Source organism: Lissotriton vulgaris, chromosome 8 (genome assembly GCF_964263255.1).
Source record: "Lissotriton vulgaris chromosome 8, aLisVul1.2, whole genome shotgun sequence".
Classification (NCBI taxonomy): Eukaryota; Metazoa; Chordata; class Amphibia; order Caudata; family Salamandridae; genus Lissotriton; species Lissotriton vulgaris.
Window position 1 is genome coordinate 706,941,046 of NC_141696.1, and position 18,521 is coordinate 706,959,566.

At 46.4% G+C, this 18,521-nt stretch overlaps 1 protein-coding gene across 1 annotated transcript in view; it reads right to left on the reverse strand.

Annotated features, from left to right (window-relative positions):
• Positions 1-284: 284 nt before the first annotated feature.
• Positions 285-18,521, reverse strand: part of PRPS2 (phosphoribosyl pyrophosphate synthetase 2) — a 155,442-nt gene continuing 137,205 nt past the window's right edge. Inside the window, exon 7 of the mRNA XM_086934575.1 lies at positions 285-1,608. Coding sequence (XP_086790701.1) covers positions 1,516-1,608 — 93 coding nt within the window. The 3' untranslated portion in view covers positions 285-1,515. The remainder of the gene's footprint in view (positions 1,609-18,521) is intronic.

Genomic DNA, 18,521 nt, shown 5'->3' on the forward strand with positions numbered 1-18,521 from the left:
CATTAGAGGTGTTGTGGCCACACATTTAGACACAATGCTTAAGTTTTCGCATTCCACTGAATTGGAGTCAACCAGGATATCCATTGTAAAGAGAATTTACAATTTGCTTGAAGTCTCAAACTGATGCTAAAAGTTTTTATCAAGTTAACAGATACACGAGTCACAAATATCAGAACGGTAATAAAACATATCCAAAGCATGACCACAGACTTTATTCAGCATGCTTGAGCACAGCACTAAATAAGTTTAAAAGTAATCAGTAACAGAAAACAAGTATGCAAAAATAAAAGAAAAATATTTATTGAAACTGTAAATTTGCTTCCAACAGAACAGGGAAAAAGGGGTTTGGTATATTGATTATCTTTTCTTTATTTGACCTAGCTTTGGTATTTAAAGAACATACATATAATTGGATCATTTGAAAGTTCAAATACTGCTACAAGCGATGACAGGCATGTTGGGCTACGGAGGGTTTCTTTATGCAGATTCATGTGTGCTTCACAAACTAAGCTCAACTGATGCAAGTCTAGTATACTTTGTTTTAATAAACATGATACATGTGAACCTTTGACTGATCACAATTCTATTTTTTTCTAACTTGTGTCCTAACATTTCTAACCAAGGCTATCAGGAACATGCCCATGATGGTTTGGTCCCCAAAGGGTGCAAATAGCCCTTCCAGTCAAAATTATTTACACTCAAAAAGAGTAGCAGTTCCTAAAGGGGTCGCTAGAATTGATTTCCACAGCAATGACACTCTTTGCTTATCTATGGCGATATCAAGACCAGAAGCTTCCTCAATGGGCCATTACAAGCTAAGACTAACACGTTTGGGTATAAAAAAAAAAAAAAAAAAAAAGTGATGATAGGATGAAGAGGACTAAATAGAAACAAATGCCACAAGCCCCTGAGTAGATTTCCAGTATTACTGGGATCAGAAAAGTGCAGGAACAGACCACCACGGGGAGCGCCCACGGAACAAGTTGTGTAAAAGTGAACAAGCCTAAAGAATAATGTAAATTAAAAACCAGTAATCCTCAAATGGGACAAACAAGACATTCTAAAAAGATGTCTCCTGGAATATACGCAGTATGAATTGTCCAATTTCTCCATTCATATTTCCTCCCTCTCAAGACTCACCTTGCTCTACACAACTAACAACCCATTTATCAAAAAGTAACAGTAAAATGGTCTCAGATATGCAGGCAATTGCACAAAATAGACAATCAAATTTATTCTCACTGCATCTGTCACTTAAATGAGTAAAGAGATATATGTGCTGGTTTGTCTTGCCTAAAAAATGAGAATGGGGCTACCTAACTTGAACTCCCCTCTCCCCCCCACCCTTTATATTTATCCCTGGCCATAAAGGTACTCAAAAGGAGAGACGTTAAAAGTACTCAAACCAAATAGTCCTAATACGACAAACGTGTCTTTCTGAAAGTATTGAGAAAAGTACAAAGTTACAGTCACAAGGCTACTTCAGCAGATGGTAGGGAAGATAGTCTCCTTTGGTTATAATGGGACGTGACTAAAAAGGTAGGACACAGATTCTCCATTGTGCGTTCTTCGGATTGCTTCAGCCAAAATCATTGAGATATCAATCACCTGAAAAAATAAAATATAATTAACAAGTGGGTTCTGAAACAATATGCGATAAGAGATAGACTAACAAGGAGACTCTACACTTAGGCTACATTTTTACCCACATGCAACAATAAGCAACTTTTGGGATTGCAACAAATTTACCTGTTTCCCCACAACAGCTCATCCTTATGCAACACTGAAAGCCAAGCAGTGCTTGACTTGCCGTACTCATGAAAATACTACAGTAGAGCTCACAATTTAGATTGTTCTGAATATAATTTTTAATTAATTTTGGCAGCAAACAACTGCATATACACCTTTCTGTGATGGGAATATGCTTAATTGAGAAAGATTGTCTAGTGTAAATGTATTAATCTGCTATCTACCTATCTAGAGATGCTAACAGTAATATGTATAGTATACTAGTTAACCCTTTCGATGCTGATGACGAGCTGGGCTCGTCATGGTGCACGGTGGTCGTGTGCTGATGACGAGCCCAGCTCGTCATGAGCCCCACCCTCGGGGGAAGCGCTGGCGCTCCCCCCGAGGTTCTCTGATCTTCGTTGTTTTGCTCGGGGCGGCAGCGGAAGAGCTTCCGCTGCCGCCCCAGCCCCCCCCCCTGGGAATCCCTGATGACGTCAGCGCGCACAGCGCGCGCAGACATAATCAGGGATTCCCTGCGCTCGGGAAGCCATTTGCTTCCTGCGCGCCAAGGAGAAAGGTAAGTTTCTCGTGTCCGGCGGGGGTTTGGGGCCGCAAAGAGGCATCAGGGGAGAGGAAAGAGATTTTCCTTTCCCCTGAAGTCTCTTTGCAGGGCATTTCTGCCTCACGATCGCGCACAGCGTCGCGATCGTGCGGCGGAAATGCCCCCACTAGCACCAGGGATTGTAAATTTAGCGTTTCGGAAGCAACCCCTTGGGCAAGGGTCGCTTCCAGGTGGGCAGACATTTTCTCGACGATTTTCTGCCCCCCCTGGGGGCAAATCGGCCCGTTATTTCGGCCGTTTTGCCCCCAGGGGGGGCAGAAATAAACCACTGGCACCAGGGATTATTTGTTTTGGCAATGTTTGTTTTTGGAAGCGACCCCTTGGGTAAGGGTCGCTTCCTGGGGGCCATTATTTTGTCGTTTATTTTCTGTCCCCCCTGGGGGCAAATCGGCCCGTTTTTTTTGCCGTTTTGCCCCCGGGGGGGTCCGAAAATGCCCACTAGCACCAGGGATCGTGAAATTAGCTTTTAGGAAGCGACCCCTTGGGCAAGGGTCGCTTCCAGGTGGGCAGCCATTTTATTTTCGATTTTCTGCTGACCCTGGGGGCAAATCGGGCCGTTATTTCGGCCGTTTTGCCCCCGGGGGGAGCAGAAATAAACAACTGGCACCAGGGATTTTTTATTAGTGCATGTTTGTTTTGGGAAGCGACCCCTTGGGTAAGGGTCGCCTCCAGGGGGCCTTGATTTTGTTGTTTATTTTCTGTCCCCCCCCCCCCCCCCTTGGGGCAAATAGGGCCTTTTTTTTGCCGTTTTGCCCCCGGGGGGGGGGGGGGGGCAGAAAATGCCCACTAGCACCAGGGATCTTGAAATTAGCTTTTAGGAAGCGACCCCTTGGGCAAGGGTCGCTTCCAGGTGGGCTGTGATAATATTTTTGTTTTTCTGCCCCCCCGGGGGGCAAATCATCCCATTTTTTTAGTTGCTTTGCCCCCAGGTGGGGGCAGAAATTCCCCACTGGCACCAGGGAACTGTTTTGAGGCAATGTATATGTTTTGGAGGCGACCCCTTGGGCAAGGGTCTCTTCCTGGTGGCAAGTAATTGTTTTTGAATTTCTGCCCCCCCTTGGGGCAAATCGGAGTGGTGTTTGCCTGGCGGTGTGTGTAGTGGTGCTTGGCTGGATGGTGTGCGTGGAGTGGTACTTGGCTGTATGTGCACGGAGTGCTGCTTGGCTGGCGGTGTGTGTGGAGTGGCGCATGGCTGGATGGTGTGCGTGGAGCGGTACTTGGCTGTCTGTGCACGGAGTGGTGCTTTGCTTGCGGTGTGCGTGGAGTGGCGCTTGCGGTGTGCGTGGAGTGGTGCTTGGCTGGTGGTGTGCGTGGAGTGGTGCTTGGCTGGCGGTGTGCGTGGAGTGGTGCTTGGCTGGCGGTGTGTGTGGACTGGTGCTTGGCTGGCGGTGTGCGTGGAGTGGTGCTTGGCTTGCGGTGTGGTGCTTGGCTGGCGGTGTGTGTGGAGTGGCGCTTGGCTGGATGGTGTGCGTGGAGTGGCGCTTGGCTGGATGGTGTGCGTGGAGTGGCGCTTGGCTGGATGGTGTGCGTGGAGTGGCGCTTGGCTGGATGGTGTGCGTGGAGTGGTGCTTGGCTTGCGGTGTGCGTGGAGTGGTGCTTGGCTTGCGGTGTGCGTGGAGTGGCGCTTGGCTTGCGGTGTGCGTGGAGTGGCGCTTGGCTTGCGGTGTGCGTGGAGTGGCGCTTGGCTGGCGGTGTGCGTGGAGTGGCGCTTGGCTGGCGGTGTGGTGCTTGGCTGGCGGTGTGGTGCTTGGCTGGCGGTGTGTGTGGAGTGGCGCATGGCTGGATGGTGTGCGTGGAGTAGTACTTGGCTGTCTGTGCACGGAGTGGTGCTTGGCTGGTGGTGTGTGTGGAGTGGCGCTTGGCTGGTGGTGTGTGTGGAGTGGCGCTTGGCTGGATGGTGTGCGTGGAGTGGCGCTTGGCTGGATGGTGTGCGTGGAGTGGCGCTTGGCTGGATGGTGTGCGTGGAGTGGCGCTTGGCTGGATGGTGTGCGTGGAGTGGCGCTTGGCTTGCGGTGTGCGTGGAGTGGTGCTTGGCTTGCGGTGTGCGTGGAGTGGTGCTTGGCTTGCGGTGTGCATGGAGTGGCGCTTGGCTTGCGGTGTGCGTGGAGTGGCGCTTGGCTAGCGGTGTGGTGCTTGGCTGGCGGTGTGTGTGGAGTGGCGCATGGCTGGATGGTGTGCGTGGAGTAGTACTTGGCTGTCTGTGCACGGAGTGGTGCTTGGCTGGCAGTGTGTGTGGAGTGGCGCTTGGCTGGATGGTGTGCGTGGAGTGGTACTTGGCTGTCTGTGCATGGAGTGGTACTTGGCTGTCTGTGCATGGAGTGGTGTTTGGCTGGCGGTGTGTGTGGAGTGGCGCTTGGCTGGATGGTGTGCGTGGAGTGGTTCGTGGCTGTCTGTGCACGGAGTGCTGCTTGTCTGGCGGTGTGTGTGGAGTGGTGCTTGGCTGGCGGTGTCCGTGGAGTGGCGCTTGGCTTGCGGTGTGGTGCTTGGCTGGCGGTGTGTGTGGAGTGGCGCATGGCGTGCGTGGAGTAGTACTTGGCTGTCTGTGCACGGAGTGGTGCTTGGCTGGTGGTGTGTGTGGAGTGGCGCTTGGCTGGATGGTGTGCGTGGAGTGGTGCTTGGCTTGCGGTGTGTGTGGAGTGGCGCTTGGCTTGCGGTGTGCGTGGAGTGGCGCTTGGCTTGCGGTGTGCGTGGAGTGGCGCTTGGCTTGCGGTGTGCGTGGAGTGGTGCTTGGCTTGCGGTGTGCATGGAGTGGCGCTTGGCTTGCGGTGTGGTGCTTGGCTGGCGGTGTGTGTGGAGTGGCGCATGGCTGGATGGTGTGCGTGGAGTAGTACTTGGCTGTCTGTGCACGGAGTGGTGCTTGGCTGGATGGTGTGCGTGGAGTGGCGCTTGGCTGGATGGTGTGCGTGGAGTGGCGCTTGGCTGGATCGTGTGCGTGGAGTGGCGCTTGGCTTGCGGTGTGCGTGGAGTGGCGCTTGGCTTGCGGTGTGCGTGGAGTGGCGCTTTGCTTGCGGTGTGCGTGGAGTGGTGCTTGGCTTGCGGTGTTCGTGGAGTGGTGTTTGGCTGGCAGTGTGCATGGTCTGTCGCTTGGATGGTGGTGTGGGTGGACTGGCGCTCGGCTGGCGGTGTGTGAGTACCTACTTTCTGTTGGTCACTACACACACTGCTAGTTGAGTGACACTCTACTCAGTCCATCATTTTGTGTAGTTGCTGTGGCAGATATTTGGGTGTGTGAAAGTGATGGGCCCTTGAATGGCGCTGTCTGCTGGTGTGAGTGTTGTAATGTGATGGGTCTGCGGCTGGTGGTGTGAATGTTTTGTATGTGTCACACGTACGAAAGGTGTATGAATGTCCTTACTGCCCCCGTGTGATGGGGGTACTGGTAGGAGCAGAAGACCGACTGGCACCAAAGGGGTTAGGCAGTAAAATAAATTCAAAAAATTAACCAGTGTCTTGATGTTAAACCTCATCTAATCCCAATTGGTCTTTGCCCTATTTGATGGCCCCTCTGTGCAAATGTAAATCTGGGGGGCAAATTTGTGTGTGGTTTTTTCAATTGTTATATTGTTTGTGAAATGTGGTAGTAATTTTTTTATCTTCTCCATTTTTGCCTTGTTCCAGGCTTTTGCTGTTTGGATTGTTGTAGGTTGCGGGTCCGTTACTGTTTGTTTTGCAGCTTGTGTAGTTGCTTGTGCTTGGTAAGTGAATGTATTTTGTACTACTTTCCCTTGTTTTTTGTCTTTTTGAAAAAGGTTGTACTTATATCACTTTGTGTGGCTCTGTTTCTTTTTTTCTTCAGCATTAGTGTTTTATGTGCACTTTGATTTCTAATTTGTTTTTTTTCTTTTCTTTCTAGTGGGATATAATTTCTTTTTGCTGTGTCTCAGCAGAGTAGGTGCTGGTGAGTGTAGCTGTATTTGGTAAGAGTGAAATTGTTTTGGATTGTATTGATCTTTGTGTGAAAGCCTTACCTTGTTTACTTCTTACTTTGCACAGTGTAGGTTGTTGTTCACTTGTGTGTGCTGTCTTTCTTTGTAAGGATAATGGCTAGTCGCAGGATTACTGCTCAGCAGGTTCTTAGTTTGCTTTTTGAGTCTTCCTCTGACCATGGTTCAGAGACTGACTGATTCGGATTTGGAGGTTGGTGGAGAAGATTCAGGCAGTGAGTTTTCTCTTTGCCTGCATTCCTCATCATCGGATGAAGAATCTTCTTCTAGTGCTGATGAAGTGTCTATGGTAGCGGAGGACATTGTTGCGCCGGTAGTGGACCAAGAGGCAGCTGTGCTACTTCCTAGGGCTGCAAGGTATCCTTTTTTACGTCGGCATGAGGCAGGTGGGCTACAGCCTGCGCCCAAAAGGCTTCACATTGCTGTGGTGCGCCAAGCGGCATCTGGTGCTGTTAGGCCTCCTATTGTTGTAGAGCGGCAAGGTGCATCAGGGTCTGATTTGTTTTCCGGTGGTGTAGTGCAGCAAGAAGCTTCTCAGGCTGCTGGGCTTCCCGTTGGTGAAGTGCTGCAAGAGGCATCTGGGGCTGGTAGGCTTCCCATTGTTGTAGAGCAGCAAGATGCATCTGGACCTGCTTTGTTTCCCGGTGGTGTAGTGCAGCAAGAGTCTTCTGGGGATGCTATGTTTTCTGTTGGTGATGTGCAGCCAGAAGTATCTGTGGATGTTAGGCTTCCCGTACGTGTACAGCAACAAGTGGCTTCTGGTCTGCAGGCTGAGGTGGCTGCTCCCCCCGTTCATGGGGATGGCCTCTGGGTTCCCCCTGGCATGGTGCAGCCGGCATTGCCAGAGTTCACTGGTGTTCCTGGGTGTAGAGTGAATACTGCGAATTTTCAGCCAATAAATTTTTTTCAGTTGTTTATGGACGATGTGTTTTTGCAAAATATTGTTGACCAAACCAATTTGTATGCAGAACAGTTTTTGAGGGACAATAGTGCCAGGCTTAAGCCCCATTCTAGAGCTACTCTGTGGACTCCCACAAATGTTGAAGAGATGAAGAAGTTTTTGGGTTTAACTTTTTTGATGGGCTTGCTAAGGAAGCCATCAATGTCATCATATTGGTCCACTAGTCCCTTGATGACAACAGCTATATATCTAGCAGTCATAAGTCGTGATCGGTTTTTGCTTCTTCTTCGGATGATGCATTTTGTTGATAATGGTTTAGCCTTGGCACGCGATCACCCTGATTGTGACCGTCTGTTTAAAATTCGGCCTGTCCTTGATCACTTTGTTGATCGTTTTTCTGAGATCTTTGCTCCTGGAAAAGAAATTGCAGTGGATGAGTCTTTGCTATTGTTCAAGGGCCGCTTGGTTTTTAGGCAGTACATTCCTAGTAAGAGGGCACGCTATGGAATCAAACTGTATATGTTGTGTGACAGTGAGACTGGATATGTCTACAATTTCAGGGTGTACACTGGTAAGGAGTCCAGCATTAACCCTCCTGGTTGTCCTTCCACTTTTGGAGTGACTGAGAAGATTGTATGGGAACTAGGTAGAGGATTATTTCACAAAGGCCACCATTTGTATGTAGATAACTTCTACACTGGTGTGCGGTTGTTCAAGGAGTTGGCCAAAGTGGGCACTGTTGCTTGTGGCACAATGCGCAGTAACCGGAAAGGTTTCCCAAAGGAACTTGTTTGCAAAAGGCTTGGGAGGGGACAGTCTACTGCATTGCGATGTGGGGAGCTTCTGGCTGTGAAGTTTTCAGACAAGAGAGATGTGTACATGCTGACTACTATCCATGACGAAAGTACTGTACCTCTGCCTGTTTGGGGTCAGGTTGCTGAAGTGCGCAAACCTGTGTGCATTCTAGATTACAATAAGTACATGGGTGGTGTTGACCGAGTAGATCAGAGGTTGGAACCTTATGATGCTATTCGAAAGGCTTACGTTTGGTACAAGAAATTGGCTATTCATCTTTTCCATTTGGCATCCTTCAATGCTTTTGTTGTGTTCCAGAAGTCTTGTCCTGAGTCGAAGATGCCTTTTGTTAAGTTTCAGGAGTCTGTAATAGCCAGCCTTGTACTAGTGGAGCAGGCAAGTGTTCCTAGATTTGGAGTGGTGGAGGAGGTGGCTAGATTGAAAGATCGCCACTTTGCTGAATTCATTCCTCCCACTACCGCAAAAGACTTTCCGACTAGAAGATGCAGACTCTGTTGGCGTAGAGGCGTGCGGAAGGAGTCTCGTATGTACTGCCCTGACTGTCCTTCTAAGCCTGGATTGTGTCTGTCAGCTTGTTTTAAATCATACCACACGAAAAAGAAGTATTGGGAGTTTTAATGAGCTGTGAAGTGAATTGCCTGGTCTGTATTCTGTAAAAAAAATTGGTTTGTTTCAAGGTTTGGCTTTAGTGCAATGTGTTTGGTTTTAGAATTTGTGTAAGTTGATTTGTAGGTATTTCCATTTGTTTAGTGTTTTTTTGAAAAGAATAATTCTAAATGTGATTGTGGTGTGTGCAGGCTGGCGCTTGGATGGCGGTGTGCGTGGACTGGCGCTTGGCTGGAGGTGTGTGTGGATTGGTGCCTCCCTGGCAGAGTGCATGGTTTGGTGTTTTGCGGGTGGTGTGTGTGGATTTTTGTTTGGCAGGCGGAGTGCATGGTTAGGTGCTTGGCTGGCAGTGTGAGTGTATGGTGCTTGGCTGGTGGAGTGCAAGGAATGGTGTTTGGTTGGCGGTGTGTGTGGAGTGGCGCTTGGCTGGATGGTGTGCGTGGAGTGGCGCTTGGCTGGATGGTGTGCGTGGAGTGGTGCTTGGCTTGCGGTGTGCGCGGAGTGGTGCTTGGCTTGCGGTGTGGTGCTTGGCTGGCGGTGTGTGTGGAGTGGCGCATGGCTGGATGGTGTGCATGGAGTGGTACTTGGCTGTCTGTGCATGGAGTACTGCTTGGCTGGCGGTGTGTGTCGAGTGGTGTTTGGCTGGCGGTGTGTGTGGAGTGGCGCTTGGCTGGATGGTGAGCGTGGAGTGGTACTTGGCTGGCGGTGTGCGTGGAGTGGCGCTTTGCTTGCGGTGTGCTTGGAGTGGTTCTTGGCTGGCGGTGTGCGTGGAGTGGTACTTGGCTGGCGGTGTGCGTGGTGTGGTACTTGGCTGTCTGTGTGCGCTGAGTGATGTTTGGCTGGCTGTGTGCATGGTTTGGTGCTTGGATGGTGGTGTGGGTGGTCTGGCGCTCGGCTGGCGGTGTGTGAGTACTAACTTTCTGTTGGTCACTACATACACTGCTAGTTGAGTGACACTCTACGCAGTCCATCATTTTGTGTAGTTGCTGTGGCAGATATATGGGCGTGTGAAAGTGATGGGCCCTTGAATGGCGCTGTCTGCTGGTGTGAGTGTTGTAATGTGATGGGTCCGCGGCTGGCGGCGTGAATGTTTTGTATGTGTCACACGTACGAAAGGTGTATGAATGGCCTGTAAAGAGGTTGGTGCCTTGACGTGGCTTTACAGCTCACGAGCTGTGAGTCAGTGGTTCAGTTTATCATACTTTCAATTATACGCAGTGTATTTCATTTTTGTGAAATTACTTGCAAATAAAATTGTATGTACTGAATCATCACTCATCCTCGTGCCAAATCCAACCAGTATGTGTGTGTGTTTGCGGTTTAGATGGCTGTCCAGTAATATTTGTTTTTGTTTTCCCTTTTAGAGGTAGGGTGTACCTTGTCCCTTTTTGTGAATGTTGTAATGTGTTGCTTTTCCTTCCGGATGGTGTCAATGGTCTGGTGTGTAACAGGTATGAAAGGTGCGTGAATGGCCTGTAAAACGGTTGGTGCCTTGTCGTGGCTTTACAGCTCACGAGTTGGGAGTCACTGGTTTGGTTTTTATGCATTTATTTATTGACAGAGCATTTCATTTTTTGAAATATCTTGTTAATAAAATTTTATGTACTGAACCATCACTCGCCCTCGTGCCAAATCCAACCTGTATGTGTGTGTCTTTGAGGAATAGTTAGCCGTGCTTGAATGTTTGACTTTTGAGTAACTCTGTTACGGTGTACATTATAGCTATAAATAACTTACTAAATTTAGATTTTATTGTTAAACCATGGAAGTATATGGTCATGTCTTTCTGGTGAATTTTATTGATTTTTTTCCACAATCTCCTGCAAACTTGAAATTGTCGGTCAAAATTTCCTTGAATCACACGCTCTCAAATTGAAAACTTAATTCGCCACCGTACAATTTGGACCGTTTCCTTTTGCAGCCACTATGCCTACCCACGCAAGTGAGGTACCATTTTTATCGGGAGACCTGGGGGAACGCTGGGTGGGAGGAAATTTGTGTGAGCCCAGTGACGCCACGCTTTCCCACGCAAAAAAAGTATGTAAACACTGATTTTTCCAGCAAAAATTGAGGTTTGCAAGGGATTCTGGGTAAAGGAACGTTGGAGGATCCACGCAAGCCATACCTCCTTGGAAGCCCCTGGGTGTCTACTTTTCAGAAATGTGTGGGTTTAGTAGGTTTCCCTACATGGCCGTCTCGCACGGGGCCAGAAACCCAGGTAACCTCTCTTTCAAAAGCTGGTGGTATTCAATGTCAACACCACCAGCTTTTGCAAGAGGGGTTAACCTACCAAACCCACACATTTCTGACAAGTAGACACCCGGGGGCTTCCAAGGAGGTATGGCTTGCGTGGATCCTCCAACGTTCCTTTACCCAGAATCCCTTGCAAACCTCAATTTTTGCTGGAAAAATCATTTTTTACACACTTTTTTTGCGTGGGAAAGCGTGGAGTCACTGGGCTCACACAAATTTCCTCCCACCCTGCGTTCCCCCAGGTCTCCCGAGAAAAATGGTACCTCACTTGCGTGGGTAGGCATAGTGGCGGCAACAGGAAAAGGTCCAAATCGTACGGTGGAGACATTACAATAACCAATAGCAAGATTACCTTCTTTTTTTAGGGGGGGGGACTGAGTTATTGGACCGGGGCTCGGCGGGCATCTTTGGTAACTACCAAACCCAAACATTTCTGAAAACTAGACACCCGGGGGAGTCTGGGGAGGTATGGCATGCGTGGGTCCCCCAATGTTTTCCTACCCAGAAATCCCTGCAAACTATAAATTTAGGTTAAAAAAACAGTTTTCCATACATTTTTGCGTGGGATCGCCGTGTCGGCACAAATGTCCTACCACCCTGCGTTCCCCTTGTTTTCCCGAGTAAAATGATACCTCACTTGTGTGGGTGGGCCAAAGGCCTGTGACTAAGGCAGGGGGGCTTAATTTGCAACACTGAAATACTACTTTTTTCAACATTCATTTTTGGCCTGTTCTGCTTTGGGGCACCCACACAAGTGAGGTATCCTTTTACTCGGGAGAACAGGGGGAGCGCTGGGTGGTAGGACATTTTTGCCGGCACGGTGATCCCACGCAAAAAAGTTTGGAAAAGTGATTATTTTACCTAATTTTAAGGTTTGCAAGGTGGTCTGGGTAGGAAAACGTTCGGGGATCCACGCATGCCATACCTCCCTGGACTCCCCCGGGGGTCTACTTTTCAGATCTGTTTGGGTTTGGTACTTTCCAAAGAATACCACCGAGCCCCGGGCCAAAAACTCAGGTGCCCCCCCCCCCCAAAAATGAAGGTTGTTTAGCAATTTGGTATTGTAAATTCACCACCGTACAATTTGAACCATTTCCTTTCGCAGCCACTATGCCTACCCACGCAAGTGAGGTACCATTTTTCTCGGGAGACCTGGGGGAACGCTGGGTGGGTGGAAATTTGTTGATCCACGCAGATTCCGGAACTTTCCACCACAGAAATGTGAGGAAAATGCGTTTTTTTTTCCAATTTCTTAGCTTTGCAAGGGATTCTGGGTAAGAGAACCTGGGGGTAGGCAGTCGAGTCACCCCATCCTGAATTCCCCTGGGTGTCTACTTTTCAAAAATATATAGGTTTGCTAGGTTTCCCTGGGTGCCGGCAGAGCTAGGGTTCAAAAACAAAAGGTAGTCTCTTTGCCCAAAAAGGCCACAATTGCACAGAAAAATTGAGTTGTGACCACGTTGCGTTTTGCGCTGTTTCCTGTCGCAGCCACTATGCCTACCCACGCAAGTGAGGTACCATTTTTCTCGGGAGACCTGGGGGAACGCTGGGTGGGTGGAAATTTGTTGATCCACGCAGATTCCGGAACTTTCCACCACAGAAATGTGAGGAAAATGTGTTTTTTTTTCCAATTTTAGCTTTGCAAGGGATTCTGGGTAAGAGAACCTGGGGGTAGGCAGTCGAGTCACCCCATCCTGAATTCCCCTGGGTGTCTACTTTTCAAAAATATATAGGTTTGCTAGGTTTCCCTGGGTGCCGGCAGAGCTAGGGTTCAAAAACAAAAGGTAGTCTCTTTGCCCAAAAAGGCCACAATTTCACAGAAAAATTGAGTTGTGACCACGTTGCGTTTTGCGCTGTTTCCTGTCGCAGCCACTATGCCTACCCACGCAAGTGAGATACCATTTTTCTCGGGAGATCTGGGGGAACGCTGGGTGGGTGGAAATCTGGTGATCCACGCAGATTCCAGAACTTTCCACCACAGAAATGTGAGGAAAATGTGTTTTTTTTCCAATTTCTTAGCTTTGCAAGGGATTCTGGGTAAGAGAACCTGGGGGTAGGCAGTCGAGTCACCCCATCCTGAATTCCCCTGGGTGTCTAGTTTTCAAAAATGTATAGGTTTGCTAGGTTTCCCTATGTGCTGGCAGAGCTAGGACTCAAAAACAAAAGGTAGTCTCTTTGTCCAAATAGCACAAGATTTCACTGGGAAATTGAGGTGCAACCGCGTTGCGTTTTGCGCTGTTTCGTGTTGCAGCCACTATGCCTACCCACGCAAGTGAGGTATCATTTTTCTCAGGAGACCTGGGGGAACGCTGGGTGGGTGGAAATTTGTTAATCCACGCAGATTCCAGAACTTTCCACCACAGAAATGTGAGGAAAATGTGTTTTTTTTTGTCATAATTTTAGCTTTGCAAGGGATTCTGGGTAACAAAGCCTGGTGGTAGGCAGTCTAGTCACCCCATCCTGAATTCCCCAGGGTGTCTACTTTCCAAAAATGTATAGGTTTGCTAGGTTTCCCTAGGTGCCGGCAGAGCTAGGGTGCAAAAAAACTACAGGTAGGCACTTTGCCATAAAAGGGTCAATTTGTAACTGCAAAATTGAGGTGTGACCACGTTGCATTTTGCGCCGTTTCCTATCGCAGGCACAAGGCCGACCCACACAAGTGAGGTACCATTTTTATCGGGAGACTTCGGGTAATTCAGATTTGTAAATCAACTGTTATTACCAAATGAGCTTTCTAGCATTTCTCCCTTTCAATGACAGACATTGTGTAAAAAAAAAATGTTTTTGAAAAATGACCAATAATTCTCAAGCTAGTATGGGTATTCCCAATTTTGAAAATGTGCAATTATATACTGTTTCTGAACTCTATATTTTGTACCCAAATCAGAAATACATAGGTGTCTTTCATACAGATTTTTCCATGTATACATTTTCTAAGACAAATTGCTCTATACCCAGTAAAAGAAAAAAAAACATTGCAAGTTGCTGCTCAGTTTTTGGATCTGGGTTCGTTGGGTTCTTGGTGAAAGTACAAGTCCTATATATCCCCACAACCAGGAAGGTCTAACGGATGTAACAGTATATTGCTTTCCAAGAGCTGTCAAGATTAGAAAAAGTTATAGGTGAAAACGTTGAGACAAAAGGCTGTTTTTTTCATCAAATTTTCTATTATTCCAAGATTTAACTGTTACTTTCGATAAAGAATCCTTCATGGATTTAGACAAATGACCCCTTTCTGAATTCAGAATTTTGTTTACTTTCCGAAAATGTACAGCTTTCTAGGATCCATTATTGCTTTCAAACTCTTTTCTACCATTAATTGGAAGGAGGTGGAAAGCTCTAAAAATAGCAAAAATAGGCTATGTCCCAGAAAAATGCCAAAACTGTGTGAAAAATGTTGGTTCCCTGACAAAAGACTGTCATTCCCTGAAAGCTGAGAAAACGGAGATTTCAGCCCCACAAACCCTTTTTTGATACCATTTTCAGGGAAAAACCCAGAGGCTTTCATTTGCAGCCCGTTTTTCCCATTTTTCTGAAAAAAACAAAAAAATCACTATATTTTGGTTAATTTCTGGGACCCGTCCAAGGGAATCCACAAACCCTGGGCGCCTTTGGAATCCACATGATGTTGGAAGAAAAGGACGCAAATTTGGCGTGAATAGCTTATGTGGTCAAAAAGTTACAGGGGCCTAAGCGCGCACTACCCCAAATAGCCAAAAAAGGGCTCAGCACAGGAGGGGAAAAGGCCCAGCAGCGAAGGGGTTAAGGAAATAAATGATTAATTCTGAAACTAACGCGCTCTAGCTGGTGACATGACCAACTGACCTTTCAAAAAGTACTAAAACAAAACTATTAAGGTGCGTGCTTCACCTTGACTATCACATAGGTCCCATACCATTAATGATAATGGTTAAGTTACTTACCTTCAGTAAAGCTTTTTCTGGTTCATCTGCAGATCCCTTACTTTATGAATGCTTCCCCAGGAGACCGACTAGATCTGGATAATTTTTTCAGCAATACCACTGTGCTGGGGACTCTGTATGTCGCCGTGATGTGCGGTGGTCTATAAAAGCACCACACACATGCGGACAGTTTTTTTTTACACTACTGCACCCACAGTTGCGAAGGTAGTGACAGGTGTGCAGACAACTAGATTGTGATATTTTATGTTAAAATACCAGTTTACAGAACAGGGAGATGGGAGAGTTGGATAAGAATACACGGTTAAATAGTCTTAGATATCAACAGTATCACACTAGGTAAGTAACTAAAACTTCTGATAAACTTCCAACCAAAGATTCCTCACCTTTTGAATAGATACCCAAGCAATACCTCCGAGGTGGTGAGTCCATGAAATAGACCATATCAGACAGTTCTGAAGGACCGAGCGGGCAAAATGCCCTTCTTGACAGATCACATGAATATCTAGGAGGTTGCCCTTGTGACACTACAATACCAGGTCAAAACGCAAGTAAACAAAAGTATGGTCTATTGTGGGAAGAGATCATACATTAGTCATAAACACAAATAATACTTAGTCACTGGTGTAAATGTCCGGTTTCAAAATGCATTGTTTATTTTGCTTAATTGGTGCTTCTGAGGCATGTTGGTTCGAAAGATCGACACGCAGGATGTTCTTTAGAATAAGGGAACTGGCATTGTGGTCACGGTCATAACACATTGTGCCAGAAGCAAAAATCTAAGCTCTATTTCTGCCCTTTGATTGTGTGTATGGCTGTCCGATCTGATACAGAATGTCCATTACAAGCCCGAAGCCCATGCAAGAGAGCAAATACTATTTGCAGTACCGCTGCAGTTTACTTTCTTTGTACTTGGGGCATTAATTTAAGGATATCCCATTCTTCATCCTACTCTCAAATTAGAATTTAAATGGTGTTCAGGGGTTCGAAGGTTTCATTGAAATCCCACGCTACAAGTAAAAGGCAATTTAGATCATCATGTTTAAAGTATACGTCCAGGATGTGAATAGTTGTGGATTTATTGTTCCTCTTACTACTGTGATTATACACATTAAAAAGTTTCATAAATGGTCCGGGGGGGGATGAATAACTAATATATCAGGGGACCTTATGTCAAGGCCAAATCTGGATATTTATGCCCCAGATTGGCGCCCAGCTGCTTATGGTAGTGCTTCCACACTAATTCAGGTCACCTGCTCTATGGGTCGTGTGCTACTCTGCACATTTTTGTGGAAAAAAACACATTGCTGCCAAGATGAGATCAACCACTTCTGGGGGAAAGGCAAAACTTACCACTCAATCTACAGGTTTGGAGGCTGCGCAGGCCAGGGTGCAGGGCCTCGCCATGCTGCAGTACAAGGAGATCCTTCTAAAGGAGCAGCCTCATTGAGGACAGATGCCCACGAGGGCAGGGTACCCTCTTCTCCATTACCAACCCAGAGTCACTAGGCTGAATTGGGCCCAGTCGGTCCAGATCCTCAGAACTTGGGGCAGGAGAGGTATCGCGGGAAAAGCATGAATGAGTCACACTCCACACTGAACTGGTCTCCAAGTGAGAAATGCCAAACAAGTGAGAGGGGCCCCTTAACCACCAAAGGAGTAGGGTACCAAATAGACCGTAGTCAAAAAACGATCCCCTTAACTCGGGAAAACCAAAGCATTCATCACATCCAAACTATCACATCACCAGAACATAAAACCACCACCAAAGGCCACAAATATATAAATATTTACTGATATAAAGATAAAAACAGACAAAATACAATCAACATAATTGATCAAAAAGGGAGATTTTTTCAAGAAAAATACTTTCTAATCATTCAAAGGGCAATTCATTAGATCCAGATCATTTGTTCAACATAATAGTTTTACATTCAATTTTAATAAAAATATATCACAAATGTCACCACAGTCTTCTAATATTCCTTAGGCCCCCACTTATTGGTGACCATACCCATGCTTACGTTATAACTGAGTGCTTGTGTCCCATCATTACTCAAAGGGACAAAAACTAGCCTTGCAAACATCAGGCTCCTTGAATGCCTCTTTCCCTTGATCTAATACACTAGGTAGCATTGGTAGGAATTTAGTCTGTCAACGTCACAGAAGGGCAGCAAATGGTACTACATCCTCGACGCCCACCATTAAAAACAACAACAACAAATACAAAAATAAGAGAAAATCCTACAATTCCGGACCCAACCACTAGATTGCAGAATAATGCACAGCATAGTGAATCCAGAAAATATTCACGCTGCAAAATTGAAATAAATGCTCACAGTCCTAAACAAAGCAAAAATTAATTATAGAAAACTAAGGCAAAGGTACAGGTTTCAAGCTATGCAGTAAATTAGTCAAGTGTGTGAATACGTAAGCTTCAGCACAATTAAATGTTTCCCATTGTATTAAAATAACATTTAATGGTGTTGCCACTTTATTCATGGTTCTCAATAAGAGCATCTATCCATAAATAGCGGCTAACAAAACTGTGTATGACATTTTTATGCTCGAACCACTCCAGTTTAGGTTTATGCTCTTTTTAAACGTCACATTGTAGTTTCTCTTGAACTACTGAATCTGTTCTTAAATGGCCTTCCAATAACCTTCTTTTGAAAGTAACTGGAAGCATTTTGTTTCGCTCATAAATATAGAATATTCATTACACAACCTTATCATCCGCTTTGCTTTCACTTCCTCATAGTAAGATTGCTTCAGAATAAAAAATAAAAAAAAAAACACACGGAAACACGAAATATGCATACGTTTTAGCATTTCCTTGCGGAATGTTGCGTAACCACTCGCCCATTCAGATGAGAAAAAAAAGCTTGAAAGCCAATACAAAGACTTGTTGTTCAGAATTATTTTGACAACACTACAGCAGAATGGCCCATTGTGGTTAGCAAAAACGGAAGGGCATGAGAATTTTTAATTTTTTTAAATGAACACTGCAACTACTGAACATTAATTCAAAGCATTAGAAATGGTTCTCTTTAAGTCCCATGAAGATTAGCTTTAACTACCTGAGCCTGAAGTTACTACCCTTTTCTAAGCCTCTTTCTGGAGGATACTATCTAACTGAAGATTCCTCAACTTAGAATACCCCCCCCCCCCTTTACGCCCCAGACTGCATCCCAAAACCTTTCTCCAGCATTCATCCTATGTGCCGGTAGGTGGCAAGGAATGGCTTTGCACTGGCTCCATGTCACCCAGAAGGGACATCGCTGAGCCGCATAAAAGTGCCACCCTTGCATGTTGACGCACGTTTATTAGTTCCCCCTTTCCCGTGCCCTCACATGCGGAGCATGCACCCATGTTGGTATTGGTGTGCGGATTCCTAATTTGAGACTATTTTTCATGAGACAGAGCAGCCACTCCACAAAACAATGAGGAAGGATGAAGTGAGGAGTCTGAGGTCATATATAGTATCCAGCAGTAAAAACGTGTTACCTTGTTCTTATACAGGATAATTCTAACCATAGATTCCTCACCGTAGAAGAGATGCCAAACAGTAGCTCCCTAGTTTGGAGGGTCGTTAGAATGAACTCTGATCAAAATGTCTTGTTGAACCAAGCATGCATAATGCCCTTCCCATTGGACCAGTAGGTCAAGGCAGTAATGCTTGGTCAATGTTTGCACAGAACCAGAACGCAGTCTGGCAGATGTCAAGG